This window comes from Pseudophryne corroboree, chromosome 6, assembly GCF_028390025.1.
Source record: "Pseudophryne corroboree isolate aPseCor3 chromosome 6, aPseCor3.hap2, whole genome shotgun sequence".
Lineage (NCBI taxonomy): Eukaryota > Metazoa > Chordata > Amphibia > Anura > Myobatrachidae > Pseudophryne > Pseudophryne corroboree.
The window spans coordinates 469,285,706-469,308,624 of NC_086449.1; the positions used below are offsets into that span (position 1 = coordinate 469,285,706).

General features: G+C 45.1%; 1 protein-coding gene across 6 annotated transcripts in view; it reads left to right on the forward strand.

The window, feature by feature from the left end:
* TSPAN12 (tetraspanin 12) overlaps nt 1-22,919 on the forward strand; it is a 363,516-nt gene that overhangs the window by 90,083 nt on the left and 250,514 nt on the right. For all 6 annotated transcript variants that reach the window (XM_063927212.1, XM_063927214.1, XM_063927213.1 and 3 more), the window contains exon 2: nt 1,346-1,484. In XM_063927212.1, coding sequence (XP_063783282.1) covers nt 1,419-1,484 — 66 coding nt within the window. In that variant the 5' untranslated portion in view covers nt 1,346-1,418. The remainder of the gene's footprint in view (nt 1-1,345; nt 1,485-22,919) is intronic.

Below are 22,919 nucleotides of genomic sequence, written 5' to 3' on the forward strand. Positions count from 1 at the left end.
AGAAGTTGCTATCACTGGGCATGTGCAGCAACTCTGCACTGTCCGTTAAACTGCGTGATGTGGTGGTAGCTCTAGTAATAGTGTTATATACCATTGCTATTGTCATAATTTCAGGCACTTGCCAAGAAGAGGGGTGTTCCGGGCAACTGGAAATCCCCCCTGCATTTGCCTATGAGTTTTAATTTGAACATGTTGCTTATGATAACATAAATAGAGCCTCATTCAGTCTTGCATGCAAGTCTGCTCTGTGGATAGATATTGCAATTTTTACCAAACTATTCATGCGTTAGGACCTACATACGCAAATTTGGACAACTATTGGAGATTCAGGACAGGATGTATCAACCCAAAAACTGCAGTCAAAATGGGTGGTATTGGTGGAGTGCCGCATTCTCCATATGCATTATAGTGATCGGCAGTGAATAACAGAGATTCACTGCAGCCCACCAGCACTGCACTCCCAATAGAATGCTATGGAGCTGCGATGTGCTGGTATGCACCATGCACCTTGTGCCTAATAGTTAACACCATCTATAGATAGCATTGCCTAGAGAAGCCTATGGGCTTCTTTGCACTGAGTTCTCCTGAGATCCCTCTCTGTTTACCCGCTGCTTGCGTGTGTGCTAGCAGGCGGCCGCTCATGCGCAGTAGGACTCCCAGGTCATAATCCTGGATGTCTTGTGTTCACAAGTGACAGCTCTTATCAGAAGAGCTGTCCCTTGTCTAAACAGCTTAGACTGTCCAGTCAGATATAGAGCGAGGCGGGCCATCGGCATCCCGGGACACTGTAGAGTGCTGGGATGCCTTTGGCCCGCCCTGCTCTCTTGCTGACTTGACAGGCTCAGCTGTCAGTCATCAGCCATGCACCGCCCCCATCTCTTACACACTTTCAGTGAGCCTGGATGCTGATCAAGACTCCTTCCCCGGGTCCCACCCCCAACTCGGGACTAACCTAACAATGAAACTGCAGTGCTGTTTCATTGGGCATGTGTGTACCACCGATGGTTAAAACCAATGATGGTACATTATGCCATCGAAGGCAACTATCGATGGAAGGCAATCCGATGGCCATTCCTACTCATCGGTATGCGGACATATCTGTTTTTTGGAGAGGTTGGAAAACTAAAATGTTTTCAAAAACAACAGGTGGGTGGAGGTGGGTCCACAAATAATAATAATCATGACACTGAGGCATTGATTTAGGTTTGTAATAGCACTATGGGATCTTACAAACAAATACACTTGTCTTTCTTGTGCTCTAAGTTATATTATAGCTTTTAGAAGGATTTGCTTTTACTAAAACTATTTGCAAGTTGATCTCTTTCCTCCTCTTTCTCTTTTGAAGTGCTTTGAATCTGGTTGTCCCTGGAGAGGATGAAGTGGTGAAAGGATGGGGCTTTCTCCTGCAAGATTGCACAATGGCCAGAGAGGACTCTGTGAAGTGCCTGCGTTGCCTGCTCTATGCCCTCAATTTACTTTTCTGGGTGAGTCAAGAGGGCCAGGCAATCCCAGTCTGTCAAGCAGGTGGCAATGTCTCGACTCAGGTTACAGCTGGCCAAGAGAGAAAGCACCAAAGGGCACAGCTAAGCATGAATTCATTTAGCAGGATTACTATGTATTTTCCAAAGATCTAAGGGTTGTCTTGTAGTAGTTCCTTTGATCAACATACACTGCTGCCGCATGTGCCAGTTCTTCTGCCAGCTTTTTCTACTTTATCAAAGGGAGAGGGTGATAAATAACTACCCTGGAATTAAAGAAGCAGTGCATTTCTTTCATCATACTCCTAAATGGGCCCAGTAATATGACTTATAGTCATATCTAGAATTATTCATTAACTTCTTATGTGTGAAATGCATATTCCTGGCCTTTAAAATCCTCCAAATTGCATTCACTTGAAAGTGATAGAGAGGACGATGTGTTTAACACAATGAAAACCTGTGACTGCTTTCTGGCAGAACTTGCTGATGTCTTTAGTTTGAAAACAGCTGAGCAGTTTGAAAGCATTCTGGGTAAATCATAAATTTTTCAGTATTGGTATTCTACACAGATAAAATAACCTAACTCTGAACAGAACATGGCTTGTCAAATATGATTAGATGAATGTTGATTTCACTATGTATACTTGTCAGTTTCTCTCTAAACTTGTAGATAAGAAAAAAAGCAACTTGTCTTAACTGGTTTAGGACTGAGATGGATAGCATATACTATGTCTGTGTTGTGCAGTTTCTCGTATCTGATTTGTGCTTGTTTAGCCCTGAACTTTGAAAATCTGAAACACTGAGCCTATTAATAATTACATTTTAAGACATAATGGTGCATTTTATTTCCTTTTTAAACTACTCTAGTATATTTGTATTACTTTATAATCAATACACTAGGCATGCAGAAACAAGTTAAATCCCAGGAATAAATGTATAGCATGTACTGTAGGTGTTCATTTTCTTCATGCCTTGTCCAAACATTGCTAAAAATGGATGAAATATAGCACACACTGCATTAGTACATCTGTAATACATTGCATCTTTAATAGTGTAATGTATTGTTATGGCAGCATGGGTTAATGCTACCATAGTAGGACATGCTGGGTTTTAAAATGTTAAATGCAGTTTTACAATTTTAGAAATTGATGGTGGGAACTGCATCATAATTGAATCTAATTATAATGTGCAATTGTGCGTTTACTAATGATTGGGCTGAACAAGCCCACAGTGCCCAGACGACAGCTTAATCTTGGGGTGAGGGTTTTGTTCAACTTAATGCAAATAATGTATGTCAGAAACATGCAGAGCCTAATTTTACATGGATTTTTTATTTGTACCTCCTTAGCTGCTGATTTTGCATGCCCTTATGTCTTGCGGACTGCTTCTTGAATGCACAGTATGCTGGGCTGCAAATGCATACCTCCCAACACGACCCTCTCCAGGAGGGACAGAATGCTCTGCTCCTGGACTTCCTTCTTAATGTATGATTGCCATCACCTGTGCTGGAACACCTTTCTTATCCATTAACCTGTTCAAAGCAGGTTCCGGCAATCACAAATTAAGAGAAAAGTCCAGAAGCAGAGCATGTTGTCCCTCCTGGAGAGGGTCATGTTGGGAGGTATGCAAATGTGAAATGTCAGGTGAAAGCACTGCCAACACTAAAGAGTACAGTTGGTGGCCTAGGACTAAACCAAATTATTTATGGTCAGCGTGATTGGCAAAACCAGCGCTGGAGGCTGCCAATCATAAAATATGTGGACAAACAGAAGCATAACCCTGTATTTCACCACATAACTGACCCTAAGCATGACATATAAGTCAAAATGTGGTTATTTTAATATTTTTTTTCTGAATTTCTCAACAAGAAACTTCTGAGTAAGGGATGCCATGAAACAAAAAAAGTTTGGAAACCACTGTTTTATTATCTCATTTTATTAATTTAGGCATATAGGCACACTCATCCTTGTCATTACAGGTAAGCACAAAGTATGCTACATTTAACTCAATGTTCAGTATTAAAAATATATTTATTTAGAAATTCTATTTGACTGCAAATCTGATAACACTGCAATGAGCTCCAACACTGACGAGGCCAAAAATGGAAAAACACTGATTTTATGTTCTGTCACCCTAAAGTTTTATAGACTGCTTATGACCAGGACCTTATCTGTGTGGAGTTTGCATAGTCTTTCTATGTTTTTGTGGGGGTTTTTCACTTATTTTGGTGTCCTTCCACATACCAAAGACTTACTAGCATGTTAATTGGTTGTAGTATAGACTATAAACACCACTGGGGTATACGCACTGACACAAATAATTAAACATCTGTACAGTGATGCGTGATATGTGACCATTATATAAATAACTGTTAATAAATAAATTACTCCTGACAGCTAGATACCAAATAGTATCATGTCTTCTGTTTTTGCTGTGGTATAGCAGTACAATTACAGTTTGCCTGAGTGCTACAGTTTGTCTGGAGAAATTTAGATACTCTTTATTCCTAGTGGTAAGGACTTACCATTGTTCAGATAAAGTTGGTTTTACATAGTGCCTTGTGCATGTGTGTTTAATTTTGCAGCTGACACTCTGCATTTGCATATAGTCTGCAAATATATTTATGCTTTCTCATGGGAGGAGGGAGCAGAGGGAGATTTTGTTCTCTTAATATTATTATGTAAAAGGAATTGTATCTCAGATATGTCAGGTGTTTTTTAAAGTTAAAGATATGGTTGGTTCTAAATCGGAGTGGGAGAAGGGACCTTCTGACGTCACTAGGGGAGGAGACAAGTCACCAGGGGGAGGAGCTACGGCCAAACAGGGTACCCGAAAAGTTCCCTCGCGGGCTCGCTTCGCTTGCTACGCATTGGGCTCGTTGGCTCGCTTCGCTCGCCACCTGATTACTAAAGGTAATAGTTGGTGGCGTGGATAGTAGAGGAACTATCCCGCTGGCCTAGCTTCTCCCACTGTGTCGTGGCTCCTCCCCCTGATGTAAAAGGTCCCTTTGGCCAGAGGCGTCACTGAACTCTTTTGTACCTGGTGCTACAGGGGGCGTGGTGACCCGTGTGAGGGGCGTGGCTTCATGGGAGGGGGTGTGGCTAATCAACCCGACCCGCATTTTCGTCACTCCGGAGGTCCGGGAGCTGTGGCCTGCCCCCGGAGACTGGCATGTCTGCAGTGCCAGCTCCTACATGGTGACAGGAGCCAGGTTGCTGCTCGTAATGTTACAATGCAGCACCCAGCTCCTTTCACTGAGCAGGAGCCGGCACTTTGGTGTCACCCCTCAGCGGATGACACCCGGGTGCGGGCCGCACCACCCGCCCCCACCCTGTGACGCCACTGCCTTAGGCCACTTGAATCTAGCATCAACCTTAAAGATATTGGCATATTTACTCACAAAATGAAACCACTTCATAACAGAGGAAACTATTCATATAAATGAACATAGGCCCTCATTCCGAGTTGATCGCTAGCTGCCGTTGTTCGCAGCGCAGCGATCAGGCTAAAAATCGGCACTTCTGCGCATGCGTATGATGCACAGTGCTCACGCGCGATGTACTTTCACAAAAGCCGATGTAGTTTCACACAAGGTCTAGCGACGCTTTTCAGTTGCACTGCTGATCGTTGAGTGATTGACAGGAAGTGGGTGTTTCTGGGTGGTAACTGACCGTTTTCGGGGAGTGTGTGTAAAAATGCAGGCGTGCCACATAAAAACGCAGGAGTGGCTGGGGAAACGGGGGAGTGGCTGGCTAAACGCAGGGCGTGTTTGTGACGTCAAAACAGGAACTAAATAGTCTGAAGTGATCGCAAGGAAGGAGTAGGTCTGCAGCTACTCAGAAACTGCTTGAAAAAATGTTGTCGCCGTTCTGCGATCCTTTCGGTCGCACTTCTGCTAAGCTAAGATACACTCCCAGAGGGCGGCGGCTTAGCGTTTGCACTGCTGTTAAAAGCAGCTAGTGAGCGATCAAATCGGAATGAGGGCCATGGTAAATGGGTTGTTTTAGAAATATTAGTTTAGTGCATATAGAGCTGTTCCAACATTTATAGAAAAAGAAATACAGAACCATTGATTCTACACTGTACAATATACAAAATACTATTTTTCTGTTGGGCTTAGTTTGGCAAGTGAAAAGAGGCAGTACTAGGTATTACTTTTGATAAAGCTAAATATTTATCTTATTTAAAACCCTTTAAGAGGCCTAAGAACACTGTACGCTATTGACGTATGGAGTACCGTAAGGGTACGCACGTTGCGTAGCAATCGCTTAGCCGAGGTCGAGACGCTCAAGCGTCACGTTCGCTCACGGTCAAGAGATCACAGGCCGGCACACTATTGGCTGCTGACTAACGTAATGGTTCGCTATAGCGTGGCGGACGCTCGGGACCACGAGGAGATCACCAGCGGAGCAGATGCTCACAATGTTAAACCTTTATATCTAAACCATAAACAATGTAATATGCTGTAAAACCTTAGTGTAGAGATAGGGTGTAGATGCAACACAGTGTAACCTTATTAACTTAATAGCTGTTCGAGCGTCACCGACGCTCTGAGAATACTTAACACTATAAGAAATACTCAGATACCGTGCTTAGGGTCTAACGCCTTATATGAATGTTATACTTGCAAAAAGAATAATACAATACAAGTCACACACTACAATATAACATAGACTAACTAACCAGGTAACTACACATGAAATACAATACAATACTATTACGTTCAAGAGAATACGAGAGAAAGAGAAGAGAGAGAGAGAGAGATATGGCCCATAATAACAAGAAAGACAATATGATTGTGGAGAAAACTTACGCACAAGGGGAACGATCGCATGCGCCTCTGGACATCCAGCTCCCGATTTTCAGCAATGAGAACCGTTGAAGAGTGAGCTGGATGTGATCGGCTTGTCTATTTATGCCCCACACACAATACAATTCAATGGTCCCTACAATCTCATTGTTCATTGGACACAGGAATTCCTCCTCGCATTATAACAAAAGGTCATAGGTTGATTCATACAGGTGGGCTGTGACGATTTCCAACTGCTCAGGTGGGTGGGAAACTAGGTTTCCCGCCGCATGGATAAGTAAGTGCAAATAATAGTAAATGGACATAAACTTCTTATGTCCATAACTATTCGCACGAGCGATTAATCCGCTTCAAACCAACACCGGAATATTGCTAATTAAATACTCTTCCGATGGATACTAAACACCACAGTATTACTCCTGTCTGACCCTTCGTATCAAACAAAGAGGGATTTCTCTGTCCATGAACATGCTACATTAACCAAACTTTCAGAATCTATCAAAGGGACCATGATCTACAAAATACATTATATAGTGGAAATATGTAACGAAAGAGTCGCCCGCTAGACGCATACAATCTCTACCGTAAATGCGCATACCGTGCGCCTGCGGGTGCCCGCAACAGCGAGTATGCGCACGCACGGGAGAGCGCACGCATGCGCAGCAGGGACACATATGAGGTGCAAATATGGCAGTGTGCATTCATGATATTTTTCTGACTTTGACAGTCCACCCTTTGGCAGTCAACAATAACTGCCACTTCCTAAAACATTTCAAAACGAGAAAAATATATGTCAGGGGTTAATACATTTCCATGGTTGGGTAGGGGAGGAGAGGAGAAAGTAGGAAAAGGGTATGACCTAGTGAGATAGCAGAAGCATGTGTGTATGAATCCGTGTTTTGGGGGGTCATGTATCATCGTGCCGTACGTGTTTTAAATCAAGCTTCGAGGCATTGCGAAGTATACATTTGAATTCCTTCTTATCCCGTGGTACGGGTCTGTGGATGGGCTGTCAAACTTTACCGAGCTCTTTTCGGCTGTGGTTGTAACAAAATGGGGAGCACATTTTAGTTGATGATACATGAATGGGGGAATATGTGATTGCTGATATCTGTGCCTGTATTCCCTATCGACTATGTGTGTAATTACCTGAAGGTTGTAGAGATGAAGAAAAGACATAATTACGGTAAATGCAGTGGTATTCTATGTCAGGTAAATGAACATTTGTCGGTTGAAGTCTTGTTCGGTGTCTGTTGAATGCAGTCTTCTTTGTGCTTTTGCCAAAAGGCGTGTGGGCAAAAAGCTTTGTCAATGTCCATAGACTTACAAAAGTGTTGGGCTAGCGTAATTTTAAAATTTCTAGGGAAACTGGGGGTCTATGGCAAAGTTCATCAAATATCTGTGTATAAGGTTGTCAAAACTTCTTCTTTAATCCATCAGTTGTCTGTATACAGGATCATCAAATTCCTCGTCAAACGTAGGTCTTGTTACCTTGGAGAAACCGGAAAAACAGGTGAAAGAAACGGACCGTAGAAATCGCATTTTCATCACATCATTGTTTCTACAGTTGGGTCATAAATCAAATCCATTGGAATTACAATTCCCTCACTCCTTAAACTCATCACCCTAGTACCTCGTTTGCACTTCATTAAAGCCTGACCGCATCTAAATATCAAGCCAATCGTTATGATAACACCTAAGATACATAGGAGAAACTTCCCTACATCCATTATGACTCCTTGAGCCCATTCTCCTAAACCGGAGAACCAATTTCGCGGGTTCAACCATGACACCCAACTAGTCAGCTCATTACTCACAGCAGCAAGGGTGAGATTGTGTCTCCTGCGAAATTCCCACTTCAATTGGAGAATATCGTCCATCTTTTGGTCTATGACCTCGACCGGGTCCTCGGTACTATTTGTAATATATGTGCAACATTTCACGCCGTACTGCGTTGCCAGTGTGACACAATATCCACCTGTTACTGCCGTGAGATAATTGAGAATCATTCTATGCTGAACTAGTTCTGTTTTATAAGCTTGAAGTTCTCTTCCAGTATACCTAAACGTGTCATCATACATTTCTGTGATATTGTCTAACAAATTTGCGAATGCAGATATGTATTTATAATTCAACACTCCTCTGGCGGTGCGAGTGATGTCTAACGCGATTAGAAACTGAATCCCGGTGGATTCATGGATCATGTCAGAGGCCGGATGCTCTGTTCTTTCTATCAGGTGCCGTTTAACTACGTGCTCGTAATGGGTGTGAGTATAAGGAGCTTGGGCAACACGGTGTATATCTTTCATTTTGGCATGTGATACAGTCATTACTTCAGGCAATACTTTTCCAATATAACACAATCCTTCAGAGTTTGGGGCAAGCCACTTATACGCCTTCCTCCCGCATATGAAATATGCATCATCGGGGAGAACATATGGGACGGAGTAGGACATAACCATATTACACATCTTCCATGTGAAATCTCCTAACCCTAATTCTCCCATCTGTCTAGTACACGTATCAGCTTGTACGATATGTGCACAGTATCCTGGTGATACCTCTCCAACTCTCGTAATCCTATTTCCTAGGGTATACCTATATCGGAAAGGTTTTCCTCTACTGGCTATGTGGCGTATAAGCTCTGTATCTGTCGGCATTCTATCTGCTCTATATGAAAAGGTCATGGTTTGGTTACTCCATGACACTTCCCAATTTCCCGGCTTTCGGGGATTGGAAATGTTAAAACATATGAGGGATCTATCCACATGATATTGGTGGAGCTTCAAACTAGGAGGACTGGAGATATTAAACCTCCTATCCACCGGCCTCCCACCACTTAGCTCAAGTACCTCCCCTATCGTCAAAGGAAATGGTACTAGTCCTGATTTGCTATGACCTTGAGGTACTTGAGAGCATACCCAACAATCTGTTTGATTTAACACACTACCCACTAAGGAGTGATAGTCACTCAAGGGATGCCGGTCCATGTGGATATTAAAACTGGATTGGCATTTCTTGATGCACCCATCCTCAACTACATTGTCACAGAGCCTACAGATACAGTTTTCTTCAGCTAACAATCCTTCACAATTCCTTCTATGGTCAATGCTATCGGATCGTTTTCTGATACTCGCCTTTGCTTGTTGATTATGTTGTTCTTGGAAAACTACGCCTCCATCTCTGTCATCAGAACCCATTCCAGAACCTCTCTCGACCTCCATGGTACTCTCGCCGGAACAGACTGCTCTGGTCAACATCATGGTCAACAGGAAAATCCGGATCACAGTCTCTTGGGGCAAGTCCATCTTATAGGAGGAAACGAAGAAGAATGAGAAGGGGGAAAAATAATTTGAGGGAGGGGGGATGGGAAGTGGAGAAAAACAATAAAAGGGAACAGGGAATCGACAACTGCTTTTGATCTTGTGATTCTCAATGCTCAGGTGCCGCCTCAGTCCTCCTGGAACAGACACTCCAGTGATACAACTTCCTCTACCGTCTGTTCCTTATCACGGGACCTCTCTGGATCAGCAACCTTCTTACAATGGGACGAATGAACCCAAGTCTCTCTCTCGGCAACTTTCAATGCTGTAGTGCTAGTCAATAAGACTTGGTATGGTCCTTCCCATCTGTCAATAAGGCAACCTGAGCGTAGAAAATTCCGTATCATTACATAATCCCCAGGTTCAATGTCATGAAAATTACTATCTGGCAAATCAGGAATCACTAACTTCAAATTATCATTTTGATTCCTTAGCTGTTTACTCATATTAACCAGGTACTTTACAGTCACTTCATTGTTACACTTCAAATAATCCTGAGGGTTAATCATAACATGCGGTTGTCGACCAAACAAGATTTCAAAGGGAGACAGATTAAGAGGGGACCTGGGAGTGGTTCTGATGCTGTACAGTACAATGGGTAGAGCTTCTGGCCATGTCAATCCTGTTTCTGCCATAACTTTGCTCAGTTTATTTTTAATAGTGCTGTTCACTCTTTCCACCTTCGCACTCGCCTGTGGACGGTATGGAGTGTGCAGCTTGCTATCAATTCCCATCAACTTACACATTCCTTGAAAGACATCACCTGTAAAATGGGTACCCCTATCACTTTCAATTATTCTAGGGATACCATATCTACATACAAATTCCTGCACAATTTTCTTAGCAGTAAACATAGCGGTATTTGTGGCCGCAGGAAATGCTTCGACCCAATTTGAGAATACATCTATACAAACAAGTACATATTTCAAATTTCGACAAGGGGGTAATTGAATAAAGTCAATCTGTATTACCTGAAAAGGACCGCCTGTAGGTGGGATATGAGATGGTTCTGTTGGTATTGCCTTTCCGATATTCTTTCTCAAGCATGTAAGGCATGACATTGCTCTCTTACTTGCATGAGATGAAAATCCTGGGGCGCACCAATATGCTCTTACCAGCTTGCACATTCCTTCCTTGCCCAGATGAGTCAGCCCGTGAGCTGCCTCAGCTAAACATGGGAGATATGCTCTGGGGGCCACCGGTTTACCTTGTCCATCCGTCCAGAGTCCTGAGGACTCCTGGCCATATCCCTTTGCCTTCCAGACTGCCTTTTCCTGTGTGGAACACAAATTTTGCATCTCACACAACTTCTGTGTGTTGATGGTATTAAATACCATCAGTTGTGTGGTGTCTGTCTGTCTGGGGGTCCCAGCTGCTAACTTAGCTGCTTCGTCTGCTCGGCTGTTACCAAGTGATACTGGGTCTTGGCTATATGTGTGTGCTTTACACTTGATAACAGCCACTCTGTCGGGTTCCTGTATCGCTGTTAGAAGCCTTTTGATGTGAGCTGCATGCGCTACCGGTGTACCAGCTGCCGTCATGAAATTTCTGAGGCGCCATAGGGCTCCGAAATCATGGACTACCCCGAATGCGTATCTAGAATCGGTGTAGATATTGGCTGATTTGCCCTTAGCCAATTCACATGCTCTGGTTAGGGCGACCAGTTCAGCAACCTGGGCTGAGTGAGGTGGGCCTAGCGGTTCCGCTTCTATGGTGCCTTGGTCATCTACGACTGCGTATCCAGTACACAAGTCTCCCGAGTCTGACTGTCTGTGACAACTACCGTCCGTGTAGAAAGTTAGTTCTACATCTTCCAGTGGGTTGTCACTGATGTCAGGCCTTGCGGTAAAATTTTGGGTCAAATATTCCATACAATCCTGTGTGTCCTCCTTTGTATTAAATTCTCCTTCCCCACCACTCTCATCCTCCACCCTTTGTGCCTGTCCAGGCACACCTGGGAGATATGTTGCAGGATTGAATGCACTGCATCTCCTTATGGTGATGTTTACGGGGGCCATTAGTGCCAATTCCCATCTTGTAAACCGCGCTGATGAGACGTGCCTGGTTTGGGCAGAATTTAGCAAGGCTGACACTGCATGTGGTGTATGAATTGTGAGGTTGTGACCTAGCACTACATCTTCGCTTTTCGTTACTAGCAATGCTATCGCAGCAACGCTTCGCAAGCATGTGGGGAGGGATCGCGCTACCGTGTCTAGCTGAGCGCTGTAGTATGCTACTGGCCTGCTGGCATCACCGTGCTTTTGGGTTAAGACGCCTGCCGCGCAACCAGCACTTTCTGTTCCGTACAGCTCAAAGGGTTTCCCATAGTCTGGCATACCTAATGCTGGTGCCTGCGTTAGGCACTGTTTAAGTCTCTCAAATGCCATCTCGGACTCGTCTGTATGCGAAATCCGATCAGGTTTGTTTGAGGAAACCATCTCCTGCAAAGGTAATGCTAGAATGGAAAATCCTGGGATCCAGTTACGGCAATACCCACACATTCCTAAAAATATTCTGATCTGTTGCTGGGTTTGTGGCAGAGTCATGTCTCTAATTGCTTGAATTCTATCAGCGGTCAGGTGTCTCAGTCCTTGTGTTAGACAGTGTCCCAAATATTTTACCTTAGTTTGGCATAATTGCAACTTGTCGTTGGAAACCTTGTGTCCTGTGTCTGAAAGATGAAACAGGAGCTGTTTCGTATCCTTCAGGGATGCTTCCAATGAATCAGAACACAGTAGTAGATCATCCACGTACTGTATTAATACTGATCCACTCTCTGGTTGGAAAGACTGTAAACAATCATGCAAAGCCTGGGAAAATATACTTGGACTGTCTATGAAACCTTGTGGTAATCGAGTCCATGTGTATTGGACTCCTCTGTATGTGAATGCAAACAAATATTGGCTGTCAGGGTGCAGAGGTACCGAAAAGAAAGCGGAACAGAGGTCAATAACAGTGAAAAATTTCGCAGTGGGAGGGATTTGCATAAGGATGACAGCTGGATTTGGCACTACGGGGAACTGACTCTCAACTATTTTGTTAATCCCCCTTAGATCCTGCACTAGCCGGTAACCCCTCCCCCCACTCTTTTTCACAGGGAAGATGGGACTATTGGCAGTGCTGGACGTTCTTACCAGAATGCCCTGTTGTAGCAAGCGCTCTATTACTGGGTAAACTCCTAACTCCACCTCTGGCTTCAGAGGGTACTGTGGGATTTTTGGAGCTATCCTACCATCTTTTACTTGCACAACTACCGGAGCTACGTTTGCCATCAATCCAGTGTCTTGTCCGTCTTTAGTCCAAAGTGACTCTGGTATCTGGGATGTCATTTCTTCTACTTGGGATGGAGTCCTATTTGTCATAATGGTATGTGACATTAATTTTGATGGGGAGTCTAACATGTCTTGCACTTCCTGAGCGTGATTCTCAGGTATGTCCAAGAATACACCCTCAGGAGTACAATAAATGACGCACCCCATTTTACACAATAAGTCTCTTCCCAGGAGATTAGTCGGTGCCGATGCAGCCAGCAAAAAGGAATGCTTGGTATGTAAAGGCCCTACTGTAATCTCGGCTGGTTTGCTAACAGGGTAGTGCTGGACTACTCCTGTTACCCCTATGGCTGGAATTGTCTTACCAGTGGTTCTCATGCCCACTGTCGAATTTATCACTGATTTGGCCGCCCCTGTGTCTACAAGAAAGTTTAATGATTTACCAGCTACATTGATTGCAATTTCGGGTTCACTTCCAAGATTTGCAATTAATTTTACTGGCTGCAGATTCCAGGTATGGCCACACCCCTATTGGGTATGGTGACCTCCCTGAATCCCGCTGGCAGCAACTACTTGTGAAGGGGTCAAATGGGAACTGCCAGAGGCTTGCCAGTCTCTGTTCGGGGGGTATCTTTTTGTTTCCCCTGCATGTGGCTCATAACTCCGTTTCTGCGGACCCTGCTCCCAATGTCGTGTGTCGTGTCGTTGTCTAGGGGGTTGATATGAGTTTTGTGAATTTTTCACTCTACAGTCTCGTGCCATGTGTCCCTGTCTATGACATGAAAAACAAGTTACCACATTTGACTTACCCACAGGGTTTGGTGATTTATACAAAGGCTGCCTTGTGGTCAGGGCCTGTATACTTACGGCCATTAACTTATCACCTTGTGACTCCCTGTGTCGGGTGATATTCCGGTCGTGATCAATAGCAGCCTCTCTCAAAGTAGCCACCGACAGACCTCGCCAACATGGTTGCGTGGTCTGTACCCTTGTCTTTAATGTCTCTTTTAAACCATCCATTAGTACAGATACTGCTACTTCTCGATGGTTTATGTTTGTTTTAATGTCCTCTATACCTGTGTATTTTGCCATTTCTAGTAATGACCTGTGAAAATATTCTGCAGCAGTTTCTGACTCTTTCTGTCTAATGGAGAAAATCTTGTTCCACTTAACTACCGCTGGAAAATACTCCTTTAACTGTAAACTTATTCTTTTTACGTTATCTTTGTTGTACACATCTGTAAGAGGTACATCCTGATCTAATCCACAGTCAGCTAAAAATTGAGCTGCGTCGACATTGGAGGGTAAACATGCCCTCAGCAATACCTGCCAGTCTTTGTTATTGGGCTCTAAAGTGTTCCCTAGGTCTCTGATGTATTTCTGGCTAGCAACTAAATCTTTTCTAGGATCAGGGAATTCAGACACTATGGTTCTTAATTCCATTCGGGAAAATGGGCTGTACATGGCAATGTTCCTAACAGGTGTGATTCCTGTCGTGTCAGTTTTCCCATTTGGCACTGCTATTACCCTAACAGGATTAAGTCTACTAACATCACTCTGTGTAGGTTCTACAGCCTGTGGTGAAATGGTTTCAGCGTAGTGTATGGTGCCGTACTTACCTGTAGATACGACTTCACCTATCCCTCCGCTAGGGGCTTTTGTTACTAATCTCGTGGGTGGAGCCGTGCCTACTGTTGTCTCTGCTATGGTGGCTGCCAGAGAGAGCGCTGATATTGTTGCCGATTCGTCCTCTTGATCACACTCCTGGGGAAAGTTCAAAACAGGGTACAACTTGCACGGGTTAATACTTGCATTAGTTAACTTATTAACATTTACACAGTTGCTAAGTGTTTGTTTGTTACACCCTAATGCGTCATTCTCCGCAACCAATTTCTCTCCTGATATGTATGGTGGCGGCGGGGCCGTCGCTATCAATTTCTTGATAGGATTAGATCCCGCCGCCAGAGCCAATCCTCTCTGTATTTCACCCTCCTGTTGCCATAACTGCAAATAATCATAATGTTGGATTCGTCTCTTTGTTGATTTAATGAGACATATCCTCCTCCTTAAATTTTGCAACACTTCTGGGCTAAAGCTACCTACTCTTGGGAATTTCTCCCCGTCATGCACTGTCATTCTCTCCCATTCATCACATAAAACCTCTGTATGTGAACCATATTTTTCACACATTACGTACCTTGCCGACCCGACTGGTCGGTTTACTGAATCAACCCGAACCGAGGTTGATCGCCCCCTTCCTGAACAATTGGCCCCCATAACTTGCAGGCGTTGCTTTCACCACCTCTGACCTTCAATCAGGGTCTTCAGCGAACCCTTACAAAAACCAAAATATTCACGATAGGCTGATGGTGGCGGTTTACCGAGTACCCCACTCACTCGCCCACGCCGACCAATACGACCCACACACTGCCTTAGCGCTGGCGTACTCGACCCAGGGCCCCTATGAACCTCTATTTACTGGAACATGCGAGGGATATCCGCAGAACACTTACTCTTTCCAGTAACTATTGGTTGTTGGACAATTCCTGAGTGACCAGCGAACTTCCCTTCAGAAAATAAAAAATTACACAAATCACATCAGAGTGTACAAATAGTTTTATGACCGGGTTCGTACACAAATGGTACTGGTCAGATTAACTAATGTACACAATTACGTGCGGTACAATCGTTCAGCACATAAGCAACTAATCTTATGTGCTGAGCGACCAGTGGAATCGAAAATTTCGGCTGCGAATTCCTTCAGCCAGAGCTTTATTGGCCTATATGGGTTTTGCACCAACCCCCTGGGTTGTGCCCTTTTCTCTTATTTATGGCAGACTTCTTAGTCTGCTGTACCTGGACCTCCTGGTCTGTAGTATGACCTCCTGGTCTACTATACTCTACTGCTCAAATTTTATGTTTAACCAGAGATGCCTCCCTAGCCACCATGCACGTCACTTACATGTATGTACTCCTGCGAGTACTCGACTTCTTGTGGTTCAATCTCAAAAATTGTATAAACTTAAAAACACTCACTCATCACATGTACACTTTTTGTTTCTATTTCTATTTCTGCGCAGAAATTTTCTTTAAACCAGATGTGTTGTGAATTTGGAGAAGGATCTGTTAATCTAAATTTCGGACACTAAAATAGACTTGCGCTACTTACCACGTTGCCACCTTTCCGCCTGTTGCAATAACACTATCGTGTGATTTGAGTTACGTGGGCGTACCCGGACGCTCCGTTGCGTAATTTACGCTGCGTGCGTCGGCCTTTGAGTTGCGTACGCGAGTCTCACCCTTTGTTAGAGACACGTGTACGCAAAGCAAATATCCACCGTAACACAACTAACACGTTTATCAATGTAGATGATCCTCGATCGTCTACCTCGCAACACACCAATCTCTCCTTATACCTTAGGTAGAGTTGCGTGTGGGCTTTACACTTTATCCCTTTATATATTACATTTACACTTTAACTATGAAATAGCGACAAATCTCTCTTAGCACGTTTTATCAATTATAAAATGGCAAACAGGAGAGTGATATATGAAAATACACGAATGAAAAGAAATGCAGATATGTGCGTGCGTACGCAAGATAGAAATAAACAGTTTTAAAAGACACTAGCGTGTTGTTCTTACCTCCGGTTCCGGATTCCTTCAGCACCCTTTACTAAGCGAAGCAGACGCTTATCCAAACAGCACTACGAGGAATATGACCTCCCGCCCTTTGCTGCTGGATAATATCTGCTGAAATTACCTAGCAGAGATATGTGAAGGACAGGACGAGCCGCCAATTGATAAAGCTAAATATTTATCTTATTTAAAACCCTTTAAGAGGCCTAAGAACACTGTACGCTATTGACGTATGGAGTACCGTAAGGGTACGCACGTTGCGTAGCAATCGCTTAGCCGAGGTCGAGACGCTCAAGCGTCACGTTCGCTCGCGGTCAAGAGATCACAGGCCGGCACACTATTGGCTGCTGACTAACGTAATGGTTCGCTATAGCGTGGCGGACGCTCGGGACCACGAGGAGATCACCAGCGGAGCAGATGCTCACAATGTTAAACCTTTATATCTAAACCATAAACAATGTAATATGCTGTAAAACCTTAGTGTAGAGATAGGGTGTAGATGCAACACAGTGTAACCTTATTAACTTAATAGCTGTTCGAGCGTCACCGACGCTCTGAGAATACTTAACACTATAAGAAATACTCAGATACCGTGCTTAGGGTCTAACGCCTTATATGAATGTTATACTTGCAAAAAGAATAATACAATACAAGTCACACACTACAATATAACATAGACTAACTAACCAGGTAACTACACATGAAATACAATACAATACTATTACGTTCAAGAGAATACGAGAGAAAGAGAAGAGAGAGAGAGAGAGATATGGCCCATAATAACAAGAAAGACAATATGATTGCGGAGATAACTTACGCACAAGGGGAACGATCGCATGCGCCTCTGGACATCCAGCTCCCGATTTTCAGCAATGAGAACCGTTGAAGAGTGAGCTGGATGTGATCGGCTTGTCTATTTATGCCCCACACACAATACAATTCAATGGTCCCTACAATCTCATTGTTCATTGGACACAGGAATTCCTCCTCGCATTATAACAAAAGGTCATAGGTTGATTCATACAGGTGGGCTGTGACGATTTCCAACTGCTCAGGTGGGTGGGAAACTAGGTTTCCCGCCGCATGCATAAGTAAGTGCAAATAATAGTAAATGGACATAAACTTCTTATGTCCATAACTATTCGCACGAGCGATTAATCCGCTTCAAACCAACACCGGAATATTGCTAATTAAATACTCTTCCGATGGATACTAAACACCACAGTATTACTCCTGTCTGACCCTTCGTATCAAACAAAGAGGGATTTCTCTGTCCATGAACATGCTACATTAACCAAACTTTCAGAATCTATCAAAGGGACCATGATCTACAAAATACATTATATAGTGGAAATATGTAACGAAAGAGTCGCCCGCTAGACGCATACAATCTCTACCGTAAATGCGCATACCGTGCGCCTGCGGGTGCCCGCAACAGCGAGTATGCGCACGCACGGGAGAGCGCACGCATGCGCAGCAGGGACACATATGAGGTGCAAATATGGCAGTGTGCATTCGTGATATTTTTCTGACTTTGACACTTTGTTACTGTGTATAAGGCAGATGCTAGCTCCGTAATATTTAAGCCCAGCAATATTCATTGGACAAGATAGAAGATGCTTGCCCACAGGGGGTACAATATTCTGAGCTACACCTAGCACATTACTGATACCAATGCTCTAATGCCATCCATCAGTTAATTCAATGTAATGTTATTGTATGGTACTGGTCAATATAGTTTGATTTCATGGAGGTTATGGGGTTGATGTGTCAAACAGTGAAAAGAGTGAATAAGTGGTATAGTGGAGAAGTTGCCTAAAGCAACCAATGTGCAGCTACATATCAGTACTTGAAAAAAACTTCTTCCAAGTTCCTCAAAAGCTGATTGGTTGCCATGGGCAAATTCTCCACTGTTCCGCTTCTCAATTTTTTCACAGCTTGAAACATCAACCCCTATGTTTCTTGGTCTGGGAATTATCAGAAACAGTGTATTTTTTTATTTTAATGTGTCAATATGTTTTATACAGCTGAAAGGTATTACATACAGTGTTTAAAAACATGCTATTTTATTACTTTACAGTTAAAAAAAAAATCTTACATTTATTAGTTCAGTAATTAAAAAATGTATATAAACTTAAAGGAGAACATACTAGACTCTTGGTTATTTCATAACTGTAAATAGGGCCTTATAACTTATCCAGACTTAAAACCAGTAATGTGCTGAAGGGTTAGTGAAATTTAGTGCTGTCAGATGTCCTCCGTTTGTTTACTGATCTCAAATTTCACTTACTGGCTGGCAAATATGTGACTATATTTGTTCTGGATGTCTGTACGTTTACTATGTCTTCCTCTAAACAATTATCATTCCTTACACTTTCCAACAGCATATTTACATTTTACATTCTCATTACAACACAAAAGCCCTTTCCCCATCTGTATTAATATACCGTATGTACTGTAGTAATAAATATTCCCAAAATGTTTTGCTACACATACCAATATCATCTCCCCAAGTTCAAAGGAATATATAATAAGGCCCTCACCTGGCTACTATCTCATATACCTTCTGTAGCCAACCATTTAATAGAGCTTTGCCAACTTATATAATGTAATATATTAAATACATTTTATAAAATACACTTCATTTTAGGAATGACCATCTGTAGGGAAGAATCAAATAGCTGAAGTGTTTCCGCCATCAGATAAAATCTTTTGATGCTACAGTATGTGGGCATGATTTTTGAACTACAGTATTGCATGGTTTATACAATCAATGGTACAGTTGTGCGCAGATGGCAGAACTGGTGCAAAGTTGTGCTGCCCCAGTATTTCTCCCTGTTGTGTATTACAGTACATAACCACACATCAGGAGAACACACATCCAATGGCCATTCCAGCTTTAACTATATTTATAGAAAATTAGATAAATGTCCATTATAAAATGTTTATGCTTTACATTATGTGCACAAAATTAATTGCTAGCATACAGTACCTTGATTAACTAAATTATGAGTTAATTGTCTATTGAAAAAATTTAACAAATCAACTGAAATATATCACCTATTTAGTATGTAGTGAATTGTTTCATCTGTAATATATATATATATATATACTAGGTGATTCATCGCGCCCTACGGGTGCTCTTCACACCGTCGTTAGGGGCTACGCCCCGTTAACCGGGTGTAGCGGGGGGAGAGGTGGGTATGGGGGTGGAGTGGGGGGGTGTCACGGGTGGGGGAGGGGGCGGTTTGCCGGTGTGGTGCATTTGGGGGGGAGGGGGTTTGAGGGTGCCACGGTTGCAGGGGCAGGTGCTACAGGTAGGGGAGGGGTGGGGGTGCGGGAGCAGGGGTGCTGTGCGTAGGAGAGGGGCGGGGGTACCATGGGTGGGGGGTTGGGAGCAGGGGTGATGTGGGTGTGGGAGGGCTGTGGGAGAAGCTGGTGTGGGAGTGCCGTGGATGGGGGAGGGGGGGTGCTGGGGGTGGAGGGACAGGTGCGGAGGGGGGGCAGGGGCTGGAGCAGTGGTGGTGCAGTTGGGCGGTGGGAGGCAGCTGCTGGGGTTCAGAGGGTTGGGGCGGTGGTGAGGGTGGGGGAGGGGTGGGTGCAGGATAGGGCAGTTGCGGTGGTGGTGCGGGTTGGGTGAAGGGTGCAGCAGGGGGGAGAGGTGGGTATGGGGGAGGGGCAGGGTTGCAGCGGGTGGGGGAGGGGCGGGGGGTGCTGCAGGTGTGGGAGCTACGGGTGGGGGCGTGAGTGCCATGGGTGGGAGCGGATGTGGGGGATGCATTGGGTGCCGCAGGGGGGGCCAGCGGGTGTTGGGGCTGTGGGTGGGGGAGGGGGCAGAGTGCCACGGGTGGTGCGGGTGTTGGTGCTGCGGGTGGGGGAGGGGGTGGAGTGCCACGGGTGGTGGGTGGATGCGGTGGGTGTCGCGGGTAGGTGGCGCGGGTGTTGGTGCTGCGGGTGGGAGTGCCGCGGGTGGGGGGCGAATGCGGTTGGTTGCCTCGGGTGTTGGTGCTACGGGTGGGGGAGGGGGCGGGAGTTCCGCGGGCGGGTGGCGCGGGTGTTTGTGCTCTGGGTGGGGGAGGGGACGGGAGTGCCGCGGGTGGTGGGTGGATGCGGCGGGTGTTTGTGCTATGGGTGGGGGCGGGAGCAGTGGCGCCACAACGTGGGTGCGGGGGGTGCGGGCCGCACCCGGGTGTTACCCTCTGAGGGGTGACACCAAAGTGCCGGCTCCTGTCACAGTCCAGAAGCCAGCACTGCAGATTCAGCAGTGTCCGGGTGAAGGCCGTATGCCCCGACCTACAATGTGCCGAAAACGGGGGTCGGGACGCGGAGCCACGCCCCCTTCCACGAAGCCACGCCCCCTTTTCACCCGCGACCGCGGGTAAGTGATGGTGGATGCCGCGGGTGGGGGACAGATGCGAGTGGTTGCCGCGGGTGGGAGGGGGGGCGAGTTGTGCTGAAAACGGGGGTCGGGACACGGAGCCACGCCCCTTCCGCGAAGCCACGCCCCCTTTTCACCCGCGACCGCGGGTAAGTGACGGGTGGATGCCGCGGGTGGGAGAGGGAGCGAGAGCAGCTGCCAGTGCTCAGCATGTCCCCCTGAACTCTGCAGCAGCCGCTAGTCTGTGAGGCGGGTAGTGTGAGTTCCGCTCACAGTCAGCGGCTGCGGTGTCACCAGAGAGTGTACGGGGAGGAGGGAGACAGGGGACTGGGCGGAGATGGGGAGGGGACTGGGCGGAGATCGGGAGGGGACTGTTCCTGGCCAGATCTGTGCCTGTGACTCCGCCCAGCGTTACGGGCACAGAGTCACAGACTTGGGCAAATATATATATATATATATATATATATATATAAACTATCAGCAAAGTGTTTACTTAATATAAATAATAATAGTTATTTATGTAAAACTTACCCTTGGTAACTCTTTTTCTTTGAGGTCCATGGAATCCACACGATTAACCTTGGGGTATGCTTGGTGGAGACCAGGATTTAGGCACCGAACATCAAAGCTTTGAGCCTCACAGGCTGCACTGGGTCCCTCTCCCTTCATACCCTGCCCACAGCTCAGGCTCTTCAGTTTTAGCCCAAAGCAGGAGCTGGAGAAGAGGGAAGGAAGCATGGTACACACAGAAAACACACTCTCACTTGTAGGAGAAGGGAACTGGTGACCGAGAGAAGTAACCCATTGAAGCTAGGTGCATTAGGGTGGGCACCCTGTGGGTCCCATTGACCTAAAAGGAAAAGATTAAACGAGGGTTAGGTTTACCATAACTGTTTTTTCTTCTTCAGGGTACATTGTCTTCATGAGGTTAACCTTGGGGATGTACCAGAGCAGTTGTAATAGGGAGGGAATGCTCCTAAGCTGAAAGGAGGACATTGCGCCAAAGGTTGCATCCTGAGAGGCAGATGTATCAAAGGCGCAGAACTCAAGAAACATGTGGGCAGAGGACTACGTAGAGGTCTTGCATATTTGTTCATCAGCTGCACCATGGCGTGCTTCCAAACAAAGGTCCCAAAGAGTGAGTAGAATGAGCAGAGACTGTACTTGGTACTGGAAGGCCAGCTTGCATGTAGGCTTGTGAGATGGTAAAGCGGAGCCAATGAGTCAAAATCTGTTTATTGGCCAGCCAGCCAGACTTGTGGAATCCATAGAGGACAAACAGGGAATCCATTTACCTAATAGAACTGGTATGGTCCACGTAGATCTGCAAAGCACAGACCATATCCAGCAAAGCTTCCTCAGGTGAAAGGCCAGGTGTAAGGAAGGCCGGCACCACAATTTCCTTTTTGATGTGGAACTTGGATACTACCTTGGGGAGGTATCCCTGTTCAGTATGAAGGACAGCCCTATCTTGATGAAAATTTCAGAAAGGGAGGCCTGCATGAGAGTGCCCTCAAGTCAGATTTCTCTGTGGGTGGAGGCGATGGCCAAGAGGAAGAGGGTCTTTGTGGTCAACCATTGGAGGTCAAGAGTATCCAATGGTTCAAAGAGAGGCTGTTGTAAAGCTGGAAGAACCAAAGACAAATGCCAAGGAGCTACTGGAGGGACAAAGGGAGGTTGAATCCGGTGTACCCCCTTAAGGAAAGTATGGACATCTGGCAAGGGAGTAAGTTGTTTTTGAAACCAGATGGACAAAGCAGAAACATGAACTTTGAGAGATGCAAGGCAGGGACATACATCCAGGCCAGCCTGTAGAAAAGCTAGGAGTCTAGAAATCCGAACCACCATAGGATCATAGTGCAATGAGCACACCACTGAAAGTAAGAGTACCAGATATGGTAATATATGTGCGCTGATGCTGGTATTCAAGCACGGAGCATGGTTTAAATAACCGCATTAAAAAAAAACAATTTTTTCCTTAGGATGGATGACTCAAGAGCCATGCCATCAAAGACAAACA